Source organism: Helianthus annuus, chromosome 15 (assembly GCF_002127325.2).
Source record: "Helianthus annuus cultivar XRQ/B chromosome 15, HanXRQr2.0-SUNRISE, whole genome shotgun sequence".
Lineage (NCBI taxonomy): Eukaryota > Viridiplantae > Streptophyta > Magnoliopsida > Asterales > Asteraceae > Helianthus > Helianthus annuus.
In genome coordinates this window covers 72,516,206-72,542,506 of record NC_035447.2, presented here as the reverse complement: position 1 = coordinate 72,542,506, position 26,301 = coordinate 72,516,206, and the positions used below count along the sequence as shown (strand labels likewise).

The following is a 26,301-nucleotide window of genomic DNA, read 5'->3' as shown; positions in this document are numbered from 1 at the left end:
TTCTGTTACAACACTCCCCGACGTTTCCGCCACGATTTGATGTTTTACGTGGTCGGGGTGTGACAAACAAAGTAAAATTCGTTGGCATTTTCTATTTTTGTTCCAGCAAATCATGCAACACATATGGCGTTTTGTTCTTTTATGCTTGTTTCATTGTTTTTTTTATATTAGTATTTTTATAATGTGTTGTATGATTTTCAATGGCGTTATTCAATTTTGCAATTTAATCGCGTTTTAATTGGTATTTAAACAATTACTAAGAACTGATAATTGGAGTTTTCAATTTTAATTTTAATTGTCGTTTACGATCTAGTATATTTCTTATGTTTTTACGATCATTGGCGATTTACATCTATTTGATTAGTTTTGAATGTTATTTCATAGTATTTGTAAACATCAGCTATTATCATTTGTTAATTTGTGTAAACATCAGTTTTGTTAATTATGGCGCTTTCATTATGATGTTATATTTGTTAATTATATATGTTGTTAAGTGTTTTTAATAATTCATCTCATGGCGTTTTCATAATGTCATTTTTAAATTATGTGTTTATTATGTCTTGTTTATTATTCAATTAATGGCGTTTTAATCTATAATGTTATTACGAGACATTTTCTATTTTTAATGGCGTTTTCTGATTTTTCTGTTCCTCACTATATTTTCTCAGACGAAGTTGCTTCCTCGAGTCAAAGGCTTTGCCCCAAAACTGGATTATCATTTATCATTCCTGACGTTAGTGAAGAAATAAAGCCCACAATGGACATGGTATTCTCAAGCCTCGATGATTGTTATTCAATGTATATCAAGTATGCCAGGGAGTGTGGGTTTTCAGTCAGGAAAGGGACTACAAAGACAAACTCTAAAGGTGTGTTACATATTAAGTATTACTTGTGTACGAGATCTGGGTTATACAAGGACAAGAAGGTTGATACGTTGGACCCCAATAAAAAGGAGCGATTAGTGCGATCCAACTTTTCAAAGAGGACTGATTGTGGTGCACTGTTAGGTGCAACTTTTGAGGATGGATCATGGAAGGTGTATAAGTTTGTCGATTTGAGCACAACCATGATCTTGTTTAACGTTTTGATAAGCATTTTCTTCTAACGGCACGACACCTCGCTCAGCTCCAGAAGCATGTTATACACAGCATGTCTAAGCTGAATTCGGGTCCCGTCAAGGCGTTTAATGTTATGAAGACTTGTTTTGGCGGTTCTGAAGATGTGGGTGCAAGTAAAGTTAAATTTAAGAACTATAAAAGGCAAATTAACTTGTTTATAGGGGAATATGACGCCGATATGGTTATGAGACATTTGAATGAAAAAAAAAACATTCCCAGCCTAATTTCTCGTATGATTACTTCACAGACGAAGAGAATCGTTTGAAGGGACTTTTTTGGTGTGACGATCAAGCCAAACGAAATTACCACGTGTTTGGTGATGTGATTTCGTTTGACGCCACGTATCGTTCCAACAAGTAATATTTTATTATTCAACTTCTTCTGTTTTTTGGCGTTTTATGAGTTTATATGCAATGGCGTTTTTATTAGTTTACATGATATGGCGTTTTATTAGTTTACATGCAATGGCGTTTTATTAGTTTACATGCAATGGCGTTTTTATTATTGTTCCAGTTCTCATGGCGTTTTCATATGCAGATACTCTATGGTGTTTATACCGTTCACTGGTATAGACAATCATCACTGCAATGTTACATTTGGTGCAGCATTATTGGCGTCGGAAACTGCTGATACGTATATTTGGTTGTTAAGAGTTTTTCTAAAAGCTGTTGGTTCTCAACCAAAAGTTGTTATCAATGACCAAGATCCAACAATGAAGAAGGCTATTTCTGTTGTATTTGTTGACATGAGGCATCGGTTATACATGTGGCATGTGATGCATAAACTTTCTCTGAAGGTTGGTATCCTTATCTTTACCTTTGGCATTTTAGGATACACTGCGTTTTGAAATACATGGCGTTTTGTACCTTGTTAATGTTTTTATAATTGAGTTCTGTCTTTGTAAAATTTTATATGTTTTTTTATGCATGGCGTTTTCGTGTTATACATAGGTTGGTGTTAGGCTATGCAATTCCACCAATTTCAAAGAACGTATTTATGGTGTTGTGTGGACGGATATTCTCACACCTGAAGAGTTTAAATCAGAATGGGAAGCAGTTATCGCAGAGTTTAATTTAGCAGATAATGACTGGCTATCTGATATTTTTGCACTTAGGGAATCTTGGATCCTTACATACTATAGAATGGCAGAGATGTCGGGTCTTATGCGAACGACATCGAGGTCGGAGAGTGAGAATCATTTTTTTGGTCAAGTGTGCAATTCGAAAGCTACTCTTGTTGAGTTCATGACTCATTATGAAACTGCAATAAAAGCACAACGTCACACTGTAACACCTCGTAAAATCACGACCGATATTATAAAGACACGTGTCATGGATTTTAAACGTGTAAAGAATTTTTTTAAGGGACTTAATATAACAACCCTCGGTAAAACCGACACCCTCATAATATTTCTAACACCCTAATATATTTTAAATATCTCAATGTGTCTTTATATGTGCCACGTATGTGAAAACCGAGCCCAAAATACAAAATAACATATAATATAAATAAAAACAATAAAAACTAAGTTGAGGCGGGCCGCATGAGACCTCACCTCAACTTAACGCGGGCCGCGCGAGAGTATAACCAGATTTCGTTTAAATCTTTAGTTCATGCGGGCCGCGTAGAAGTGCATCCAAGTTAATGCGGGCCGTGAGCGATCTGGAATGTGGCGCAGCCCTGGGCCGCCACGTGGCCCAACACACGGCGAAGCTATACGATGACCGGGCCAAGCTACGCGTTGACCCAGCTTTGACGCGGGCCGTGTAAGCTCAGCCCAAATGTCACGCGGGCCGCGAGGAAGTCCAATTTCAGCATTATAAATAGAAGGCAATGGGCCTTCAGTCTGCTCGTTCAATTTTCGCTTCTCAAATCACAATTTCTGTAGTAGTGTTATTATACCCGGGCATTATACCCCCTAAAATAGCGAGGTTCTGCTACGATGTAAGTATTATAACCCCTGGAGACGTATTAGATACGCTGCCCGATTGATCTAGGGTTCCGTAACGGCTGTCGTGGTTCTGCCCGACGTAGTCGTTGGAATGCCGTCTCGGGGAGGGTATTACTAATGTTAAAATGGGTTATTATACTAACACACGTGCATTTGTGTAAATTATAGATATTCACCAGGAAACCCTAAAGAATAACCTAAGACAGCAATGTGAGTAATCTCCTTTTTGTTAACAGTTTTTACAAAACCTTAACCTTTTTACAATGCAAATTAGCAGTGATCGAGTCTTTGTAATTCTACAATTACTGCCGGTATGTTGGGGTTTTGTATACAAAATGTGAGTAACGTTACCATTGGACGAAGAGTTAGCCAATGTGTAATATGACCCTCAGTCAGACTTGACACTACTGAATGAGTAATTGGGTAGATATAAACATTGTAATCGCCCTCAATACTGTTTAAAGTAAATTAATATTTCTTGATTAAACTGGGATTCACTCACCAGTATTTCCCACTGACAAAACCTTTTTAAAACGCGTTTCAGGTAACAAAATGTGAAAGCCAAATAGAAGCCAGCTGGACAGCACTGAAGGCTTGGAAAAGTGGCTATAAAAGTTACCTAAATAAAAGAAAGCGTTTATTTCAATAAAGTGGGATTTATCCCTGTAAATCAGTTTGTAATAAAAACTTGGGTTTTACCCATTTGTTTAAGATTATAAAATATGGTGGTTTACTCTGATTTAATATTTCCTAACTACGATCCTGATGAAAATTTCCGCTGCCAAATAAGTAATTAACGTGATACCACCGATACTGGCTCACGGCCGCCCGTTCCCGGGAGAAAGGGATCGGGGGCTGTGACAGAAGGTGGTATCAGAGTTATGCCACTGATTCAGCCACAGAAGTGTTCTGCTGACATCAAAATTCAAATTGTTAGGAAATAAACTATGGAAATACGTGTATAATTGTATTTCTTGCTATGTGTTATCTGACTATTTGTTAGTTTACAGTATGAGTGACCAAGGACCTTCTGACGCCTATCGTCAACTGTCTGGTTCGCCTAGGAGCGAAGGCACCTCCTCTTCTCAGCCTGCCCTCTCAGGGTATTCTGCTGACACAGAAGAAGGGATCTTTGTGTTTAAGGCTCAGTCTGAAGAGCCATTTCCTCAGAAAAAGAGGGGATGGTTCAGTAGGGGAGCGCACGAGCGTAGGAAAAGAATGAAAAAGTTGCAGGAACAGCGAGTGTTAGCCGCAGCAAAAAGAGAAACTGATGCTTATAATCAGGATATGCTCAATAGGGGTATTGCTAATATCCATATTTTAGCAACCACTGCTGCTGACCCAAACCTGGAACAAATGCTAGCACCACAACCACAAAATCCTGACCAACCCATGGAAGTAGAAAACCAGATAGAAATGCCTGATTACAACCCGGAGGAGATACCTAGGGTACCTGCACCTGATCCTCTAGACCCAAACAACTATGACCCCTGGTGGGACGATGTTAGGGACTACGTGCAACAAAACCCAATACAGGAAAATGTGCCAATGCCCAACTTAGGAGCTTATCCAGGGTTAGATCCTCAAGATCCCTACAACATTAGTGATGCATATGTTAGGGAAATTTTAGAGAATCCATACCCGTACCAAGCCCCTATGCCTCCGTATCAGGAACCCGTACCTCAGTTTCCAAACCCAGTCCTAGAACCTGCACCCCCAATGAGTGCAGAAAATGTCCAGGAACTTAGGACTTTTGAGGAGGAAATTTTAGAAAGCAGTGATCGTATGCGACAGGTGGGAGAACGCCTCGTATGGAAATACGATGAGCGTAATATGGATTTTTGGATGAATCCATATCAGTGAAGGTGATGGTAGAAACAGTAATAATAATAATAATAAAATAATATATGTGTGTATGTGTTAAAAAAAAAACTAAAACTACGGATGCCTACTATTAGTATTGTAGCTTTACATTTCAGTCAGTATTGTAATTTAAATTTCAGTACTAGTGTGTAATGATGCATACTATATAAATAGAGTAAAAGTCGCAATGCTCGACGTTTTTGGTTAAACGTGCGTGTCATGTGATTGGCTATATTCAAATATTAATTGTGATATTAATATTTGGTAAATGTTTAAAAATTCAGATGGCCGACGAGGGAAATCAAGATAATCTGAATAACGATAACCAGAGTAACATTAACGTGGTTAATGAGAATCCGGAAAACAATAACAATGGAAACCAAATGGATAATAGTGCCGTTCAACATATAGTGGCACAAGGAATTATAGATGCAATGCCATTTATTATTCAAACGGTTCAAGAAGCGAATAATAAAAGTAAGCATAGCAGTAAACGACCAAGTGAACCGGAACACAGCGTGAACAATGGACCCGTACTTCAAGCGCCCATTCCCAAAAGAAGAAGAACCATGCCATATGGTTGTTCTTACAAGGAATTCTGGTCCTGTAAACCAATAGAATTCTCGGGCAATGAAGGACCCATTGCAGCTCTATGCTGGATGGAGAAAACTGAGGCTGTTTTAAAAATAAGCAAATGTGCTGAAGAAGATAAGATAATGTTTGCTTCAAATCTGTTTAAAAACGCAGCCTTAGAATGGTGGAACACTATCCTCCAGTCAAGAGGAAGTGATAGGATTTATAACATGGAATGGGAGGAATTTAAGAATATGGTAGAAAGGAAATTCTGCCCTCCCAATGAAAAGGAACAAATAGCAAATAAGTTTCTGAATCTAAGAATGACCGGGGTAGACAGTAAGGGTTACACTACCACATTCTTTGAATATGCTAGAATAGTACCAACCCTTGCATCACCTGAACCGGTATTAATCTCCCGTTATATCTGGGGATTAATTGGAGAGATTAGACATGTAGTCAAGGCAGCTAGACCCCAAACCATAGAGGAAGCTGTAGAACTAGCCAATACCTTGACAGATGAGTTAATCCGTACTAGAGAAGAAGATCAGAGGAGAAACCTAACCCAAAGGCTTACCCAAGAATTCCGTTCTGGGAATTCCAACCGTAGGAATATAGGATCTACATCTGCACCTTATTGCAAGTATTGCAAAAGGAAGCATTCTGGAAAATGCTCCATTTATTGCAATTTTTGCAAAATATCAGGTCACAAAGAAGAAGACTGCAGGAAGAAAGCCAATAGCAGGGTGTGTTTCAACTGTGGGGAACAAGGTCACATCAAGACCATCTGTCCAAAGTTAGCCCCAACTGCAAACAACAAGAACACTAAAAATGCTAGAGCATTCGTTCTAACTGCAGACGAAGCTAGGATGATTCCGGACGTCATTGCTGGTACGTTTTTAGTTAATGATATTTTTGCTAAAGTATTATTTGACTCTGGTGCCAACCAAAGTTTTATTAATACTTCATTTTGCAAACTCCTAAATCAATCATTAACTAAACTACCACAAGAATGTCTAGTAGAGACAGCAAATGGAGAAACCATTAAGATTTCTGAAATCTTGCAGGGAGCAAGAATAGAAATTTTTAATCAAAAATTTATTGCAAACCTTTACCCAATGAATCTGGTAGGATTTGATGTCGTATTAGGAATGGATTGGTTAATAGCCAATAAAGCCAATATCTTATGTGATCAAAAGTCAATTCAGGTAAAATCACCAAGAGGTGAAAAGATCACAATTAAAGGAGATAAGTTATCTAGATCCACTAAATTCATCTCTGTGATGAAAACTGCAAGTTGTATAAGGAAAGGATCTATAGTGTATTTGATTTCTATAATCACTAACACTAAAGGAAAAGAATTAAAAGATATTCCAGTAGTGTCCCAATTTTCAGATGTCTTTCCAGAAGAATTGCCAGGACTATCGCCAGACAGGGAAGTTGAATTCAGAATTCACCTGTTACCAGGAACAGCACCGATTGCCAAAGCACCTTACCGTTTGGCACCCGCTGAAATGCAAGAACTAAAGAAACAATTAGACGAATTGTTGGAGAAAGGATTTATACAGCCAAGTTCATCGCCATGGGGAGCGCCGATTTTATTTGTTAAAAAGAAGGACGGATCAATGCGTATGTGCATTGACTACCGTGAATTGAACAAAGTCACGATTAAGAATCGGTACCCATTACCGAGGATCGATGATTTGTTTGATCAACTTCAAGGAGCTCGATTTTTCTCTAAAATCGATTTAAGATCAGGATATCATCAACTAAAGGTACAGGAAGAGGACATTCCTAAACCGCATTCAGAACAAGGTATGGTCATTATGAATTTACTGTCATGCCATTTGGTTTAACCAATGCCCCAGTCGCATTTATGGACATGATGAACCGAATATGTAAGCCATATTTGGATAAATTCATAATTGTTTTCATAGATGATATTCTAATTTACTCTAAAAGTAAAGAAGAGCATGCAAAGCACTTGCATTTACTTTTAAGTTTATTGAGAAAGGAAAAGCTTTATGCTAAATTTTCAAAGTGTGAATTTTGGTTAGAACAAGTACAATTTCTCGGACATTTAGTTAACCATGAAGGAATTCATGTAGACCCAACAAAAATCGAGGCAATTACCAAATGGAAAACCCCAGAGTCACCAACTGAAGTTAGAAGTTTCTTAGGATTGGCCGGTTATTATAGAAGATTTATTCGAGATTTTTCTAGAATAGCCATTCCTTTAACTAAGTTAACCTGTAAATATGTTAAGTTTGAATGGGGACCAAAACAAGAAGAAGCCTTTAGAATTCTTAAGCAAAGATTAACCCATACACCCATACTAGCATTACCAGAAGGAACTGGAGATTTTGTAGTCTATTGTGATGCTTCTAAGTTAGGATATGGATGTGTGTTAATGCAACGCCAAAAGGTTATAGCTTATGCATCTAGACAGCTTAAGAGTCATGAAGGAAATTATTCGACCCATGATTTGGAATTAGGAGCCATAATTTTTGCCCTTAAGATTTGGAGACATTATCTTTATGGTAGTAAGTTTACCATATTCACAGATCATAAGAGTTTAAGATATGTATTCGGGCAAAAAGAATTGAATATGAGACAGAGACGCTGGATGGAATTACTTAGTGATTATGATTGTGATATCCAGTATCATGCAGGAAAAGCCAATGTGGTGGCTGATGCTTTAAGTCGAAAATATCACGAAAAGCCAAAAAGGGTACGTTCTCTTAAATTAAATCTACAAGTAGATTTAAACAATCAGATTAGAAAAGCACAAGAATCAGTAATCAAGGAGGATACTGAAAAATTAAAAGGAATGATTAAGGAATTAGAACAAGGAACAGATGGAATTTGGAGGTTCCATAAAAAGAGAATGTGGATACCTAAATTAGGAAATTTACGTCACCGTATATTAGAAGAAGCCCATAAGTCTAAATATACGATGCATCCAGAAAGTGATAAAATGTACCAGGATTTAAGGAAAAATTTCTGGTGGATAGGAATGAAAAAGGATATAGCAGCTTATGTTTCTAAATGTTTAACTTGCTTACAAGTTAAAGCTGAACATCAGAAACCCTCAGGTTTGTTACAACAATTAGAAATACCAGTTTGGAAATGGGAATTGATAACAATGGATTTTGTTACCAAATTTCCTAAAACAAGGAAAGGAAATGATACAATCTGGGTGATTGTAGATAGGTTAACCAAGTCAGCTCATTTCTTACCAATGAAGGAAACCTTTAGTATGGAACAATTAGCCAAATTGTATGTAAATGAAATCGTTTCTTTACATGGCATTCCTTTATCAATTGTTTCTGATAGGGATAGCCGTTTTACCTCTCATTTTTGGTCAAGTTTCCAAAAAGCAATGGGAACCAGGATAAATCTAAGCACAGCTTATCATCCTCAAACGGACGGACAAAGCGAAAGGACAATTCAGACAATGGAGGACATGCTTAGAGCTTGTGTAATTGATTTTGGAGGTAATTGGGACGAGCACTTACCTTTAATAGAATTTTCTTATAATAACAGTTATCACACAAGTATCAATGCTGCACCATTCGAAGCACTTTATGGACGAAAGTGCAGAACCCCAGTCTGTTGGGCAGAAATTGGGGAAAAACAATTATCTGGACCCGAGATAGTACAAGAAACAACTGATAAAATCATTCAAGTCAAGGAACGACTGAAAACAGCACGTGATCGCCAAAAGAGCTATGCTGATAACAGACGCAAACCATTAGAATTTCAAGTGGGACATAAAGTATTATTGAAAGTCTCTCCCTGGAAAGGAGTGGTAAGATTCATCAAAAGAGGAAAGCTTAGTCCCAGGTATATTGGACCTTTCAAAACTTCTTGAAAGAGTAGGACCGGTAGCCTATCAGCTACAACTGCCAGAGGAAATGGCAGGAATACATGATGTGTTTCATGTATCTAATCTCAAAAAGTGTTTAGCCGATGAATCACTCGTAGTACCTCTCAAGGATATAGAGGTTAATGAACAACTCAAATTTTTAGAGAGGCCTCTACAGATTGAAGATAGAAAAATTAAGAATCTCAAGCATAAGAGATTAGTTCTGGTCAAAGTGAAATGGGACTCCAAAAGAGGACCTGAATACACATGGGAACTTGAATCAGAAATGCAAAAGAAATATCCACACTTGTTCCAGTAGATCTCGAGGACGAGCTCTAAAACAAGGTGGGGAGGATATAACAACCCTCGGTAAAACCGACACCCTCATAATATTTCTAACACCCTAATATATTTTAAATATCTCAATGTGTCTTTATATGTGCCCCGTATGTGAAAACCGAGCCCAAAATACAAAATAACATATAATATAAATAAAAACAATAAAAACTAAGTTGAGGCGGGCCGCATGAGACCTCACCTCAACTTAACGCGGGCCGCGCGAGAGTATAACCAGATTTCGTTTAAATCTTTAGTTCATGCGGGCCGCGTAGAAGTGCATCCAAGTTAATGCGGGCCGCGAGCGATCTGGAATGTGGCACAGCCCTGGGCCGCCACGTGGCCCAACACACGGCAAAGCTATACGATGACCGGGCCAAGCTACGCGTTGACCCAGCTTTGACGCGGGCCGCGTAAAATGTCACGCGGGCCGCGAGGAAGTCCAATTTCAGCACTATAAATAGAAGGCAACGGGCCTTCAGTCTGCTCGTTCAATTTTCGCTTCTCAAATCACAATTTCTGTAGTAGTGTTATTATACCCGGGCATTATACCCCCTAAAATAGCGAGGTTCTGCTACGATGTAAGTATTATAACCCCTGGAGACGTATTAGATACGCTGCCCGATTGATCTAGGGTTCCGTAACGGCTGTCGTGGTTCTGCCCGACGTAGTCGTTGGAATGCCGTCTCGGGGAGGGTATTACTAATGTTAAAATGGGTTATTATACTAACACACGTGCATTTGTGTAAATTATAGATATTCACCAGGAAACCCTAAAGAATAACCTAAGACAGCAATGTGAGTAATCTCCTTTTTGTTAACAGTTTTTACAAAACCTTAACCTTTTTACAATGCAAATTAGCAGTGATTGAGTCTTTGTAATTCTACAATTACTGCCGGTATGTTGGGGTTTTGTATACAAAATGTGAGTAACATTACCATTGGACGAAGAGTTAGCCAATGTGTAATATGACCCTCAGTCAGACTTGACACTACTGAATGAGTAATTGGGTAGATATAAACATTGTAATCGCCCTCAATACTGTTTAAAGTAAATTAATATTTCTTGATTAAACTGGGATTCACTCACCAGTATTTCCCACTGACAAAACCTTTTTAAAACGCGTTTCAGGTAACAAAATGTGAAAGCCAAATAGAAGCCAGCTGGACAGCACTGAAGGCTTGGAAAAGTGGCTATAAAAGTTACCTAAATAAAAGAAAGCGTTTATTTCAATAAAGTGGGATTTATCCCTGTAAATCAGTTTGTAATAAAAACTTGGGTTTTACCCATTTGTTTAAGATTATAAAATATGGTGGTTTACTCTGATTTAATATTTCCTAACTACGATCCTGATGAAAATTTCCGCTGCCAAATAAGTAATTAACGTGATACCACCGATACTGGCTCACGGCCGCCCGTTCCCGGGAGAAAGGGATCGGGGGCTGTGACACTTAAATTGTTAAACAATGTAAATATGTTAATAAAGGGATCCAAAGTGTCAACATGCCATTCCTATGCCTCTGATTGATCTCTCATGACATTCGTATTCTTTAATGAATAAATTATCGAACATTGAAAGTCGTTTGTGCTTAAAATAAGGATCTTATGAAACATAGGAATTAAAAGTGTCAACATGTTGGAAGTAACCTCTGAGTGACCTTTTAACGAACCTAAAAATATTGTAACAATTATATAATTCGATATCAAAGATAACGGATATAAATCTTGTGAAGGTTCAATGTATACAAAACTCCAAGGCAACACAAATGCATGGAGTACGTTCTGAATGATGTAGACCTGAAATTGAGGGCCCTTACTACTGATAATGACCAGAGATTCAAGGTTTGATAGGTTGCATGGTCAAATGTTAAAAGTTCTCAAATTTTTGTCTTCTGGCCAAGTTTTACGGACCACAAAGTGACCACCTTACGGACCGTAAGGTGACTGATCTGGGCGATAAAGATTAAAAAGCGGGTACGGACCGTAAGGACCTTAGCTTACGGTCCGTAAGACCTGTAACTGGGCAGAAAAATGGACAGCTGCCTCTTCAGCCTATTCCACCGCCTTAGATGGATGGTTTCCGAATTCAGTGGCTGCACCAGTGGTTTTCCATGCATAGGGGACACTTGGATTCATCAAGGATCAAAGGTAGACTCATGTGGAATGATCTTGTGCAATTAAATTTCCTATATAAGGAGCCTTTGTTGCAATCTTGTTCTTGCACATTTGAAAATCATTCTTACACATTCTCTAGAGTTTACAGGAGCTCAAGCTAGTTCTCTTAAGTTCCAAATTCGTGTTAAGGACCATTGTAAGTGTTCTTAACCCCCTAAGTTAGAGTTTTATTAGTTTAATGACCAAAAGTCAAAGCCGTCGTAATTAAGCTTTGACTTAGTGATTAATCACTAATGGTCAGTCATTTTTCGAATTGAAAGTGACTATGAGTGGTAATTACGTGGGTAATAAGTCCTTAAAAGGATACCCCCTGATTATCTGTCACACCCCCAATTTCCACGTGTCACCGGTGGGCCCGGTGTGGGGTACAGTGACGTAGTTGGCATCGTCATAGACAATCAACACAATATAATAATGCACAGCGGAAGCAGAATAGAAACATTTCAACTTTAAATTAAAATGCAATATTAAATATCACAGTCGTTGAAATGGATCCACAGGCGGATCAATAAAAATAGAAATAAATAGTTCAACAGATAAATGTCGTCCGAGTTTGCGAGACTATTGTGGACGCTCTCTAGGAAACAGCCAGCCTATTTCCGTATAGTACCTGCACTTAATCTTTTGGGAAAATACGTCAGTTTACACTGGTAAATACAAATCGACTGACTCATTTTGAAAATGATTGAAAATTTATTTAAATGCACAAGGCATAAATATTTTTATTAACTTGGGATAATTATATAATATAAACTTGTGAACGAATTACATGCACTTATATCTCTGGTGGCCCGGGATCTACTGTCCGGGCTAGAGATTTAATTGACACACCACATTAAAGAGTTATACACGACGAGTGTACGCCTACACCCCGTGCTCTGGTCGTGGCCATCTCGTAAGAAAATGCCAAGGATATCCGGGACACGGTCAACAACCCCCCAAAGCCTTTAAGTAAGACAAGACTGTTTAAACGAAAATCACACAAGCTATTCAAGACTGTACACCCATAGGGCGCAGGACTTGTGCGCCCGATCAAGCGGTATTTTAAATACCGTACCCCAAGCCCGTATAGGGAAAATAAGTCAAAATGTATTTACCTGAGCAAGTATAAGTCACAAACGATAAGTGGTGGTAGCTTTTACCGGGCTTCCTAATCTGGAACAAAGGTTTATAATTAACCTATTAGATTTCTAACGGCCTTTTATTTAAGCTTAAGCTTTGACCGGTTAGTTTTAGGAATGATACGGTTTACGCACGATTAAGCGAAAGACCGGATAGAATGTGATTTAGACCCGACAAGTTTGAATACTTGTATAATATGGGTATACTAAATACATTCTGGATTTTGAAGTAAAAATGATATCGTTGGACCCGTTTCGGTCAATTTACGCAAACTAGTTACGTAAACCGAACCGAACGCGAAAAGGGCGATACGGGTAGACCAATGATTCAAATGCAAGTTCCCTGAGATAATATGCTTAAAATATGATATTATATCAGTAAGTTATGTCCTATATTGCCCGGGATAATTTTAAACTCAATTCATGCCTTAGAAGGGCATTTTGGTCATTTGAAAGATAAGAAAAGGGTAAAATCAGAAATCTGAGTTTCGGGTCTGGTTCATACAGTAAATATACTTAATATAACATATTATATCAGTGGGGTATGACCCATATATCAAATATATCATTTAAAACCAAACTATGCACCGTAGGGGCAATTTAGTAATTTCACAAGGGCTAAAAATGCCAAAACTGGAAACCTGAGTTCAAAATATCATACTTACTGTTATTATATGAAAATGTGTGATTTACATCAGTAGGTATAAGTTTTATAGGTTTAAAACAAGTACAACGCTTACTATGCGCTTAAAACGCTAAAAATACGATTTAAGGGCGTTTTCGGGTTTTCACAGTAAATCTGAGATTTTTATATTTCCAGAAGTCTTATACTAATTTATTCATCATACAAAATCAGTAGAAAAAGGTTTCGGGTCAAACGGATGTGTAAAACTCCTTTTATAGCTAAAACGGTCAAAACCGACATAAGCCGAAATGACGAGGTGATCTAGGATCCGTTCAGCCAAAAATTAATTAAAAATCACCAAAATTCCCAGAATATTATATATAATCAGTTGGTAAAAAGTTTTGTACCAAACGTGGCCAGAAACGGGTTCTACGCAAAAAGGACCGTTTATGTAAATTTATAATATAGTTTTACGCTAATGGCCATAACTCACAATCTGGACCACTAACTGATCCGAAACTTTCGGTGCAAGTTTATATAAATAAAATAAAGATTTCTATCCTTTCACTTTTCCAAAAATCCCGTTTTAAATCAAAAAGGGCAAAATAGTCAACTTTGTGCATAAACCGGAAACAAGCATTCGAATAGGCTAAGCATAGACTCAATCAACGAAAATTCCAGAAAGTTTAACTAAAATAAAAGTAGTCAAAAATACTTTCCAATACAGATCTTGAACATGCATGTACGAATCCGAATCGATAGTCTACGAAATAATCGTTTTACAAGACTTTCGGTTCCGATTCGTGGCTATACTATAGATTGTCGAGTTGATGATGATTAAAACACATTTATATATATGTTACAAGTTATTTTCAATGATCAATCAGGTTGCATGTCATCTATATCATTAATCATGTTATTTTTCGCAAAAATCACTTCTGTTGACTTTTTAGAACCATGTTTGACTCGACATTAAGCATGCATGTAGTGGGAATCAGTTAGTACCCTTTAGAGGGTTTGTTTCCCACATAAATACCAATCTATAACAAGTTTCAATTCGAGAAATTACTGAAAGAAATCCGTTTAATCAGAAAGTCAAAGGTTATGAACACCCAGTTTGACTTTTACTAATAATCAAAGCAAAAACGGATTATAGAACGAATTGAATGCTTACAATGGTCCTAAAGATGTTTAGTGGACACTAGAAGTCGGCCTTGATGATCAGTTTTCCTCCAGAGAAGCTTGCTTGAAGTTCTTGATAGAGAGCACTTTGGTTACAATGAAGAATGATCAAGAATTGATCAATAATCTGATTTAAATCAGAATTTTCGAGGCTCCTGTAGTTGTAGGCATGCATGACATGCTATTGGTGCAAAAGGAGGTGCAATTGAGCTGTTTACCACCCAAATTCGGACCCAAATAGACCCAAAACCGAATTCTGGTCGCTGGCAGTCCCACGCGGCCCGCTTGGGCTTTCCCAGGCGGGTCGCCTGACCCTTGTTTCAGCCAAACAACTTTCCAATGTTGACAGCTTTGACCCCTGAACTTGTACGTGATGTTTCGGCTACTTTTCTCGACCCGTAAACCCCCAAACTTGGTTTTTAAGAACCTTAGGACTTTTACCAACATGGTAATGCCCTCGGATAACTTTGCGCTCAACCGAAAAGTCCTGAATTCGACGTTGACGCTTTTAGTCCCTTAAGTACGGTTTTGGCCATAACTTTCTCATACGTTGACGAAACTTCATGAAATTTTTACCACATATTCTAGTGAGTATATTTTAGCTATACAAAGCTTCGGGTCTGCCAAAAGTTCACTCAGAGGTATAAATTAAACATGTTGACACTTTTGGCCCCTATAGTTTACAATACTTCACTTTTGGGCAATTTCCGCGTCGTATGATCCATGAACCAACCGTTAAAGGTTATAAACATTATGTGGGGTTATCATAGAGTCTATTTATCCATTGTTGACACTTTGGACCCTTACGTTCCATAGTTTTCATTGTTTGTCACTTTTAGTCCCTCTAAAGTATGTTTTCACATAACGGAACCTTATGACACGTGTCAAGACATTATCGGACGGAATTTTTCGAGGTGTTACATCCTCACCCCCTTAAAAGAAATCTCGACCCCGAGATTTATTCAAACAAATGGGGATATTTTTCTTTCATCGTGGATTCCACTTCCCACGTGTATTCGGGACCTCTACGGGCATCCCATTTGACCTTAACAATAGGCACTTGCTTCCTTCGAAGCTTCTTTACCTGTCGATCCTCAATCGACAAAGGTTTTTCAACAAACTTTAGACTTTCATCTATGTGTATATCTGTATGTGGTATAACCAGTGAATCGTCAGCGAAACACTTCTTCAAATTACAGATATGGAACACGTTATGAATAGCACTAAGCTCTTCAGGCAAGTTTAACTTGTAAGCGACTGCCCCGACACGTTCGATTATCTCGAAAGGTCCTATGTATCTCGGGCTTAGCTTGCCTTTCTTTCCAAATCGCATTACACCTTTCCAAGGTGATACCTTAAGCAACACTTTTTCACCCACATCAAAGTGAAAATCCTTGCGCTTAGGATCCGCATAACTTTTCTGCCTATCCCTGGCAGCTTTCAAACGATCACGGATCTGAACGATCTTGTCTGTCGTCTCAAAGACGATATCTGGTCCAGACAACTGGACATCTCCAACTTCTGCCCAACAAATGGGCGATCTACACTTTCTACCGTATAGGGCCTCAAAAGGCGCAGCCTTTATGCTGGAATGGTAGCTATTGTTGTAGGAGAATTCAATCAGTGGTAGGTGCTTATCCCAACTACCACCTAAGTCGATCGCACATGCTCGAAGCATGTCTTCCAAAGTTTGAATAGTACGCTCACTCTGACCATCGGTCTGAGGATGGTAAGCCGTACTAAAATTCAAACGAGTGCCCAACGACTGTTGGAAACTTTTCCAAAAATGTGACGTATATCTAGTATCTCTATCAGAGATAATAGATATAGGTATACCATGTAGCGCTACTATCTTATCGACGTATAGTTGTGCTAACATATCTGAGCTATACGTCTCCTTGATGGGTAGGAAATGAGCTGACTTAGTCAGTCTGTCAACTATGACCCATATGGTATCATTTCCCTTTTTCGTTTTCGGCAACTTGGTGATAAAATCCATTGTCACCATTTCCCACTTCCATTTGGGAATTTCAGGTTGTTGAAGCAAACCTGACGGCTTCTGATGCTCAGCCTTGACTTGCGCACAAGTCAAACACTTGGCCACATACTCGGCCACGGACTTTTTCAAACCAATCCACCAGTAGTTTGATTTTAAATCCTGGTACATCTTATCAGCTCCAGGATGAACGGAATATTTAGAGCTGTGGGCTTCCTGGAGGATAACATCCCGAAGTCCTCCATATACTGGAACCCATATTCGTCCGTTTAGGCGTAACATTCCATCCTTGTCGTGGGATAACTGCTCCTCAGTTACTCCCAACTTTTCTGCAGGATAGTTAGCTTCCAGCACAGCTTCCTTCTGTGCAGCTAACACCCTTTCATTCAAATTATTTCTGATTTCAATGCGCTTGGCATTGATTCTGATCGGTTTAACCCTTTCCTTTCTACTTAAGGCGTCGGCAACCACATTTGCCTTGCCTGGATGGTATCTTATCTCACAGTCATAATCATTGAGGGTTTCCATCCATCGCCTTTGACGCATGTTCAATTCCTTTTGATTGAACAGATGCTGAAGACTCTTGTGATCCGAATAAATTATACACTTGGTTCCATACAAGTAATGTCTCCATAACTTCAAAGCAAATACAACCGCACCCAATTCCAAATCGTGGGTGGTGTAGTTCTTCTCGTGCACCTTTAGCTGTCGAGAAGCGTAGGCAATGACTTTGCCTTTCTGCATGAGTACACAGCCCATGCCAGTATGTGATGCATCACAATACACCACAAATTCATCTATTCCATCAGGCAATGTCAATACTGGCGCATTGCTCAGCTTCTGCTTCAGAATGTCAAAGGATTCCTGCTGCTTAGGGCCCCAATCAAACTTAATCTTCTTACGGGTCAAAGAAGTTAGGGGCGCAGCAATCCTTGAAAAGTTCTCGATGAATCTCCTATAATATCCTGCCAATCCGAGGAAACTGCGAATCTCGGTAGGAGTCTTCGGCTCCTGCCAATTCATGACTACTTCGACTTTAGCGGGATCTACTTGGATACCACGCTCGCTAACAACATGTCCAAGGAACTGGACTTCTCGAAGCCAAAATTCACACTTCGAAAATTTGGCGTAAAGCTTCTCTTGATACAGAAGTTTGAGAATACAACGAAGGTGTTTCTCATGGTCAGCTTGGCTCTTCGAATAGATAAGGATGTCGTCAATAAAGACGATAACGAACTTATCTAAATAAGGTTTGCAGACGCGATTCATGAGATCCATGAACGCGGCTGGTGCGTTAGTGAGCCCAAACGGCATCACTAGGAACTCGTAATGTCCATAACGAGTCCTAAACGCGGTCTTGTGTACGTCTTCATCCTTGACCTTCAACTGATGATATCCTGACCTTAGGTCAATCTTGGAGAAGTAACTGGCTCCTTGTAACTGATCGAACAGATCGTCGATCCTGGGTAACGGATACCGATTCTTGATAGTGACCTTATTAAGCTCACGGTAATCGATGCACAGACGCATCGAACCGTCCTTCTTCTTAACGAACAGGATTGGCGCTCCCCAAGGAGATGAGCTAGGCCTAATAAAACCTTTAGCTAAAAGCTCATCCAACTGCGTCCTCAACTCCTTCATCTCCGTTGGTGCCAATCTGTATGGTGCTCTTGCTACAGGTGCAGCACCTGGAATGATATCTATCCGAAACTCTACTTGTCTATCCGGTGGCAATCCGGGTAGTTCTTCAGGAAATACCTCAGGGTATTCCGAAATAACAGGAATATCTTCAATCTTCGGCTTCGGCTCATCTATGGTAACTTGTGCCATATAAATGACACATCCCTTCTGCATGCATCTGGATGCTTTGAGCATGGACACTTGCTCCGGCAATCCATGCTGGGTGTCTCCTTGAATAGTAAGTGACTCACCAGACGGAGTCTTAACTATTACTTGCTTTCTATTGCACAGAATCTGGGCTTGGTTACTCGACAACCAATCCATGCCTATCACTATGTCGAATCCAGCTAACTTAAAGGGAAGTAAGGATAACGGGAAAGAATGATTCCTAATGGATATAACACATCCATCTAGAACAGTTGAGGCGGTTTCTATGGTTCCATCGGCTAATTCCACCTCATATTTTACACTTAAGGTTTTAACAGGAAGGTTCAACAGTTTACAAAACTTATCATCTACAAACGACTTATCAGCTCCTGAATCAAACAAGACTCTAGCAAAAACATCATTTACAAGAAACGTACCGGTAATGACGTTATCGTCAAGGACTGCTTCCTTTGCGTCCATTCTGAAGACTCTCGCATTAGTCTTCTTCCCTTCCTCGGCCTTCTTTGCAAACTTTGGACAGTTGGGCCGAATGTGCCCTTTCTCGTTGCAACCAAAACACGTTGCATCCTTCATCTTCTTGCAATCCACAGCTTTATGATCTGTGGACTTGCAGATTCCACATCGTTTCTCTAAAGACTGGGATTTCGTTTCTAACCGACACCTCCCAAAGTGGTGCCTCCTGCAGATCTTGCATCTGGGTTTCTCACCCGACTGATGATCATTTTTCCTAGACCCCGACCCTTTCCTGTGGTCGTTGTTCCCTCTATGTCGCTTTTCAGATCTTCGTGAGGTGTCATCCTCACGTTTCCGTTTGTTCTCCTCAGAGCTCTTCATGGCTCTCAATCTAACCACGTCTTGAGTGAGGGAGAGGGATAGATCCGCTACGGATCTAAATGTAGTAGGTCTTGAAGCTTTGACGCTGGCCTTAATCTCCGGTGCCAGACCCCCAATGAATCGAGCAATCCTACGCGGCTCCGGGGTCACCAAGTAAGGCACTAAACGAGACAGCGTGTTGAACGTAGTAAGATACGCTTGACAATCGAGGTTCTTCATAACTAAGGATACAAAATCCGATTCAATTCGCTCGACCTCGTGCTGCGGACAGAAGTTCTCTTTGATCAGGGCCACAAACTGTTCCCATGACAAACCGTACAGTGTGGTCTTACCGGCAGCTTGTAGGAGTGACTTCCACCATGCTAACGCATCTCCTTTGAATGACTGGGACACGTACTTCACGACGTCCCTATCAGCACACCCGCTGATATCAACTACAGTGTCCATCTCGTCAATCCACGTCATGCAGTCGACGGCTCCTTTTTCCCCAGTGAAATCTCTGGGCTTGCAAGATACAAAGTATTTGTACGTACAGGACCTGCTGTACGTGTCACGTTTCAGTTCAATCTCCTGCTTTGGGACGCTGCTGTGGTTGGAGGAATGATTATCATCCTCGGCTTTCTTCGGCTCACTCTTTTTAGACGGCGGCTTACTATGAGCCCCAGAATGAGTCTTAGCCTTGACATGCGTCACTGAGCGGGTTCTACTCTGAGTACCACTAGATTCTTTGAACTGCCTATCCATAGCCTTGGCGACAGCATTATCTATCAGTGCTTGCAATTCTGCACCGGTAACGTGAATCTTTGCATTATCTGAGCGTTCCCCAGAATGACTGTTGGTTTCTTCCGATTTGGCCATCGTAGCTTTAAGCTACAATAAAGGACAAGGTCTTATTTAGAACCTAACAGTATTATCGTTCTAGACGATTTATTAACCATGGTATCAAAAACCTTAGCAGTTAATTTAATAAATTTCATTCAGGCTCTTATTAGCAATCAAGGAATGAAATTATATATATCGGCACCATAGGCCTAGTCACAAGGACAATCACTAAATTATAAATTTAGATTTTTATAGGATTATAAATTGTATAATTAAACAAATAATCCTTTATTAGACAGAGAGTCATAAACCACAACTGTCATTATATAACATAGTTATAACCCGTAGGTATCAAGTCATTAATAGACTTGTGTACAGATAAAATCTGTAGATATTTCTTTACTAGGCAGGGAGTCATAGACCACAACTGCCACTATATGACATAGTCATAACCCGAAGGTATCAAGTCATTAATAGACTTGTATACAGATAGAATCTGTAGATAATTTATTAAAAAGGTGGGTCGTGTGATTCTACAGATCACGCTTAGCCCAGAATGTTAACATGTTCTCAGATGTTAACAGGGAGTTGAATCCTTTCAACCAGGTTTTACCATCAGGGCCAGGCCTGTTAATAAGGCATTCAGGCTAGGTTATACCTTACTAAGATTCTTATAAAATGGCAAATCAAATAAAAATTGATATCTTCCATTATTTTAATATTATTCATGCATATAAATAAAATGATAAATTCAAATTAACCATTTAAATTTCCAATAAAATACCAGTACATAATTGCCCTAAACGGGACTTTGAAATAACATAACTAGCAGGAATAACATGCCCGCGCAGGGGCTAAACAAGTACAACAATAACAAAATAAAATAAAACAAACCCACGCAGGGGTTAACAGGATAACATACCCACACAGGGGTAGAGAAAGATAGATATACCCACGCAGGGGTAGAGTACTGGAATAAATGTCCACGCAGGGACATGAGTACACGAAATAATAATCGAAGGATTCAACGATCCTTCTTGCTCTTACCCTTGAGCAAATCGAATACCTTCTTAAACAGGCCACTGGTGCGTCGGCGATCCTCTCGCATATTGTGCTGAAACTCACGTCGCATGCTGTCAATCCCCTGCAGGATCTCCTGAACCTGCGGTGGCGACATCATAGGCGCCGGTGGTGGTGGCTGGTAGTGCTGCGGCTGCGGCGGCTGGTAAGGCTGCGGCTGCGGTGGCTGCTGGTAACCCGGAGGGTAACCAAAAGTAGATGGGCCAGCAGCCCAAGGGTCTCCAAGTGGACCACTATGTGGGAGTGAGCTGTAGTTCACAGCTTGCCAATAAGGGTCTCCCGTGTAATCATAACCCTGAGGGAACACCTGCTCGAACGGGTTGAACTGAGCGGCACTAGCATAAGCCGGAATCGGCTCTCCAAAATTTTGCGGCGGCAGAGGCGGGATCGGAACAGAAGTAACCTCCGATACTGGATGCTGAGACTCCCCTGTCTCAGACTCCCCGGGTAGAGACGTATAGCGGCTGCTACTAACACGTGGAGGGGTGCCTATGCGAATCCCTCCGCGCGTAGACATGCGCGCATTCCTCCTAGGCCTCTGAGGCGGAGGAGGTAAAACTGGCGGCGGCGGTGGTGACGGAGTGATCACGTCACGCCACAGGGCCTCAGATAGGTCCTGCGGTAGAGGCGGCTGCTGCTGGAGCTGCTGCTGCTGCGAGTGGTGCTGTGAGTGCACCGGCGAACCATGGAGCGATTGAAGCATCGGAGTGCCATGGAGTGATTGAAGCATCGGAGAGTTGTGGCTAGGGGTGAAGTACCAATCATGCTGCTTGAACCTCTCCTGGAAGCTGTCCACACCATTAAATGGTGATCCTGTGTATGGCGACCCATCCGATATCTCAATCGGGTGGTTTGGTGTGCCTGATGGTGGGAGCGAAGGGTCCGTCTCCTCGTCTACGTCCATCTCGTGACTACCAGAAAAGTGGTCCTCCTGTCCAAGTGGGTTATGGCCCACTGGCTCCTCCACATAAGCATTAGGGTTATACAAACCCTGGTAGGCTGGCGCGGGATGCTGGTGCGGTGACTGGTGCAACGGTATGTATGATCCAAGCGAATCATGGGGCCCGTTCTCCGAATGGGGCCCAAACGAGTGGGGTAATGACGGAGAAGTGCTCGCGGAAACCGAATGCCTAGCAGGCTCGGCAAAAGACCTCCAAAGGTCGTTGGCGGCTGTGTGGTGTGTAGCAGATGGGGCCCGCCTATGCGAGGGGCCAGCCTCATGATCGTGCGATGTAGGAAATCCTCCACGACCTCTCATCCTTGGCGGCATCCTGATCCTGTCAAAAGTCAAACAAGTTGCACAACAAAATATATAAGACAATGCATTAATAAATAAAAATAAATTAAACGAAATGTCGAACATTTCCTAAGTTCTTTGTCTAGACTCGAAAATCGAGGAATGTGCAATTGTGTAACTGAGATTAAACACATTAGGATAGTGTTTAATTCACTCAGCGTTGGCTCTGATACCAACCTGTCACACCCCCAATTTCCACGTGTCACCGGTGGGCCCGGTGTGGGGTACAGTGACGTAGTTGGCATCGTCATAGACAATCAACACAATATAATAATGCACAGCGGAAGCAGAATAGAAACATTTCAACTTTAAATTAAAATGCAATATTAAATATCACAGTCGTTGAAATGGATCCACAGGCGGATCAATAAAAATAGAAATAAATAGTTCAACAGATAAATGTCGTCCGAGTTTGCGAGACTATTGTGGACGCTCTCTAGGAAACAGCCAGCCTATTTCCGTATAGTACCTGCACTTAATCTTTTGGGAAAATACGTCAGTTTACACTGGTAAATACAAATCGACTGACTCATTTTGAAAATGATTGAAAATTTATTTAAATGCACAAGGCATAAATATTTTTATTAACTTGGGATAATTATATAATATAAACTTGTGAACGAATTACATGCACTTATATCTCTGGTGGCCCGGGATCTACTGTCCGGGCTAGAGATTTAATTGACACACCACATTAAAGAGTTATACACGACGAGTGTACGCCTACACCCCGTGCTCTGGTCGTGGCCATCTCGTAAGAAAATGCCAAGGATATCCGGGACACGGTCAACAACCCCCCAAAGCCTTTAAGTAAGACAAGACTGTTTAAACGAAAATCACACAAGCTATTCAAGACTGTACACCCATAGGGCGCAGGACTTGTGCGCCCGATCAAGCGGTATTTTAAATACCGTACCCCAAGCCCGTATAGAGAAAATAAGTCAAAATGTATTTACCTGAGCAAGTATAAGTCACAAACGATAAGTGGTGGTAGCTTTTACCGGGCTTCCTAATCTGGAACAAAGGTTTATAATTAACCTATTAGATTTCTAACGGCCTTTTATTTAAGCTTAAGCTTTGACCGGTTAGTTTTAGGAATGATACGGTTTACGCACGATTAAGCGAAAGACCGGATAGAATGTGATTTAGACCCGACAAGTTTGAATACTTGTATAATATGGGTATACTAAATACATTCTGGATTTTGAAGTAAAAATGATATCGTTGGACCCGTTTCGGTCAATTTACGCAAACTAGTTACGTAAACCGAACCGAACGCGAAAAGGGCGATACGGGTAGACCAATGATTCAAATGCAAGTTCCCTGAGATAATATGCTTAAAATATGATATTATATCAGTAAGTTATGTCCTATATTGCCCGGGATAATTTTAAACTCAATTCATGCCTTAGAAGGGCATTTTGGTCATTTGAAAGATAATAAAAGGGTAAAATCAGAAATCTGAGTTTCGGGTCTGGTTCATACAGTAAATATACTTAATATAACATATTATATCAGTGGGGTATGACCCATATATCAAATATATCATTTAAAACCAAACTATGCACCGTAGGGGCAATTTAGTAATTTCACAAGGGCTAAAAATGCCAAAACTGGAAACCTGAGTTCAAAATATCATACTTACTGTTATTATATGAAAATGTGTGATTTACATCAGTAGGTATAAGTTTTATAGGTTTAAAACAAGTACAACGCTTACTATGCGCTTAAAACGCTAAAAATACGATTTAAGGGCGTTTTCGGGTTTTCACAGTAAATCTGAGATTTTTATATTTCCAGAAGTCTTATACTAATTTATTCATCATACAAAATCAGTAGAAAAAGGTTTCGGGTCAAACGGATGTGTAAAACTCCTTTTATAGCTAAAACGGTCAAAACCGACATAAGCCGAAATGACGAGGTGATCTAGGATCCGTTCAGCCAAAAATTAATTAAAAATCACCAAAATTCCCAGAATATTATATATAATCAGTTGGTAAAAAGTTTTGTACCAAACGTGGCCAGAAACGGGTTCTACGCAAAAAGGACCGTTTATGTAAATTTATAATATAGTTTTACGCTAATGGCCATAACTCACAATCTGGACCACTAACTGATCCGAAACTTTCGGTGCAAGTTTATATAAATAAAATAAAGATTTCTATCCTTTCACTTTTCCAAAAATCCCGTTTTAAATCAAAAAGGGCAAAATAGTCAACTTTGTGCATAAACCGGAAACAAGCATTCGAATAGGCTAAGCATAGACTCAATCAACGAAAATTCCAGAAAGTTTAACTAAAATAAAAGTAGTCAAAAATACTTTCCAATACAGATCTTGAACATGCATGTACGAATCCGAATCGATAGTCTACGAAATAATCGTTTTACAAGACTTTCGGTTCCGATTCGTGGCTATACTATAGATTGTCGAGTTGATGATGATTAAAACACATTTATATATATGTTACAAGTTATTTTCAATGATCAATCAGGTTGCATGTCATCTATATCATTAATCATGTTATTTTTCGCAAAAATCACTTCTGTTGACTTTTTAGAACCATGTTTGACTCGACATTAAGCATGCATGTAGTGGGAATCAGTTAGTACCCTTTAGAGGGTTTGTTTCCCACATAAATACCAATCTATAACAAGTTTCAATTCGAGAAATTACTGAAAGAAATCCGTTTAATCAGAAAGTCAAAGGTTATGAACACCCAGTTTGACTTTTACTAATAATCAAAGCAAAAACGGATTATAGAACGAATTGAATGCTTACAATGGTCCTAAAGATGTTTAGTGGACACTAGAAGTCGGCCTTGATGATCAGTTTTCCTCCAGAGAAGCTTGCTTGAAGTTCTTGATAGAGAGCACTTTGGTTACAATGAAGAATGATCAAGAATTGATCAATAATCTGATTTAAATCAGAATTTTCGAGGCTCCTGTAGTTGTAGGCATGCATGACATGCTATTGGTGCAAAAGGAGGTGCAATTGAGCTGTTTACCACCCAAATTCGGACCCAAATAGACCCAAAACCGAATTCTGGTCGCTGGCAGTCCCACGCGGCCCGCTTGGGCTTTCCCAGGCGGGTCGCCTGACCCTTGTTTCAGCCAAACAACTTTCCAATGTTGACAGCTTTGACCCCTGAACTTGTACGTGATGTTTCGGCTACTTTTCTCGACCCGTAAACCCCCAAACTTGGTTTTTAAGAACCTTAGGACTTTTACCAACATGGTAATGCCCTCGGATAACTTTGCGCTCAACCGAAAAGTCCTGAATTCGACGTTGACGCTTTTAGTCCCTTAAGTACGGTTTTGGCCATAACTTTCTCATACGTTGACGAAACTTCATGAAATTTTTACCACATATTCTAGTGAGTATATTTTAGCTATACAAAGCTTCGGGTCTGCCAAAAGTTCACTCAGAGGTATAAATTAAACATGTTGACACTTTTGGCCCCTATAGTTTACAATACTTCACTTTTGGGCAATTTCCGCGTCGTATGATCCATGAACCAACCGTTAAAGGTTATAAACATTATGTGGGGTTATCATAGAGTCTATTTATCCATTGTTGACACTTTGGACCCTTACGTTCCATAGTTTTCATT

General features: G+C 39.8%; 1 protein-coding gene across 1 annotated transcript in view; it reads left to right on the top strand.

The window, feature by feature from the left end:
* The first annotated feature begins 1,149 nt into the window (after positions 1–1,149).
* Positions 1,150–26,301, top strand: part of LOC110913856 (protein FAR1-RELATED SEQUENCE 2-like) — a 28,009-nt gene continuing 2,857 nt past the window's right edge. Inside the window, exons 1-3 of the mRNA XM_022158675.1 lie at positions 1,150–1,259; positions 1,656–1,914; positions 2,069–2,298. Coding sequence (XP_022014367.1) covers positions 1,150–1,259; positions 1,656–1,914; positions 2,069–2,298 — 599 coding nt within the window. The remainder of the gene's footprint in view (positions 1,260–1,655; positions 1,915–2,068; positions 2,299–26,301) is intronic.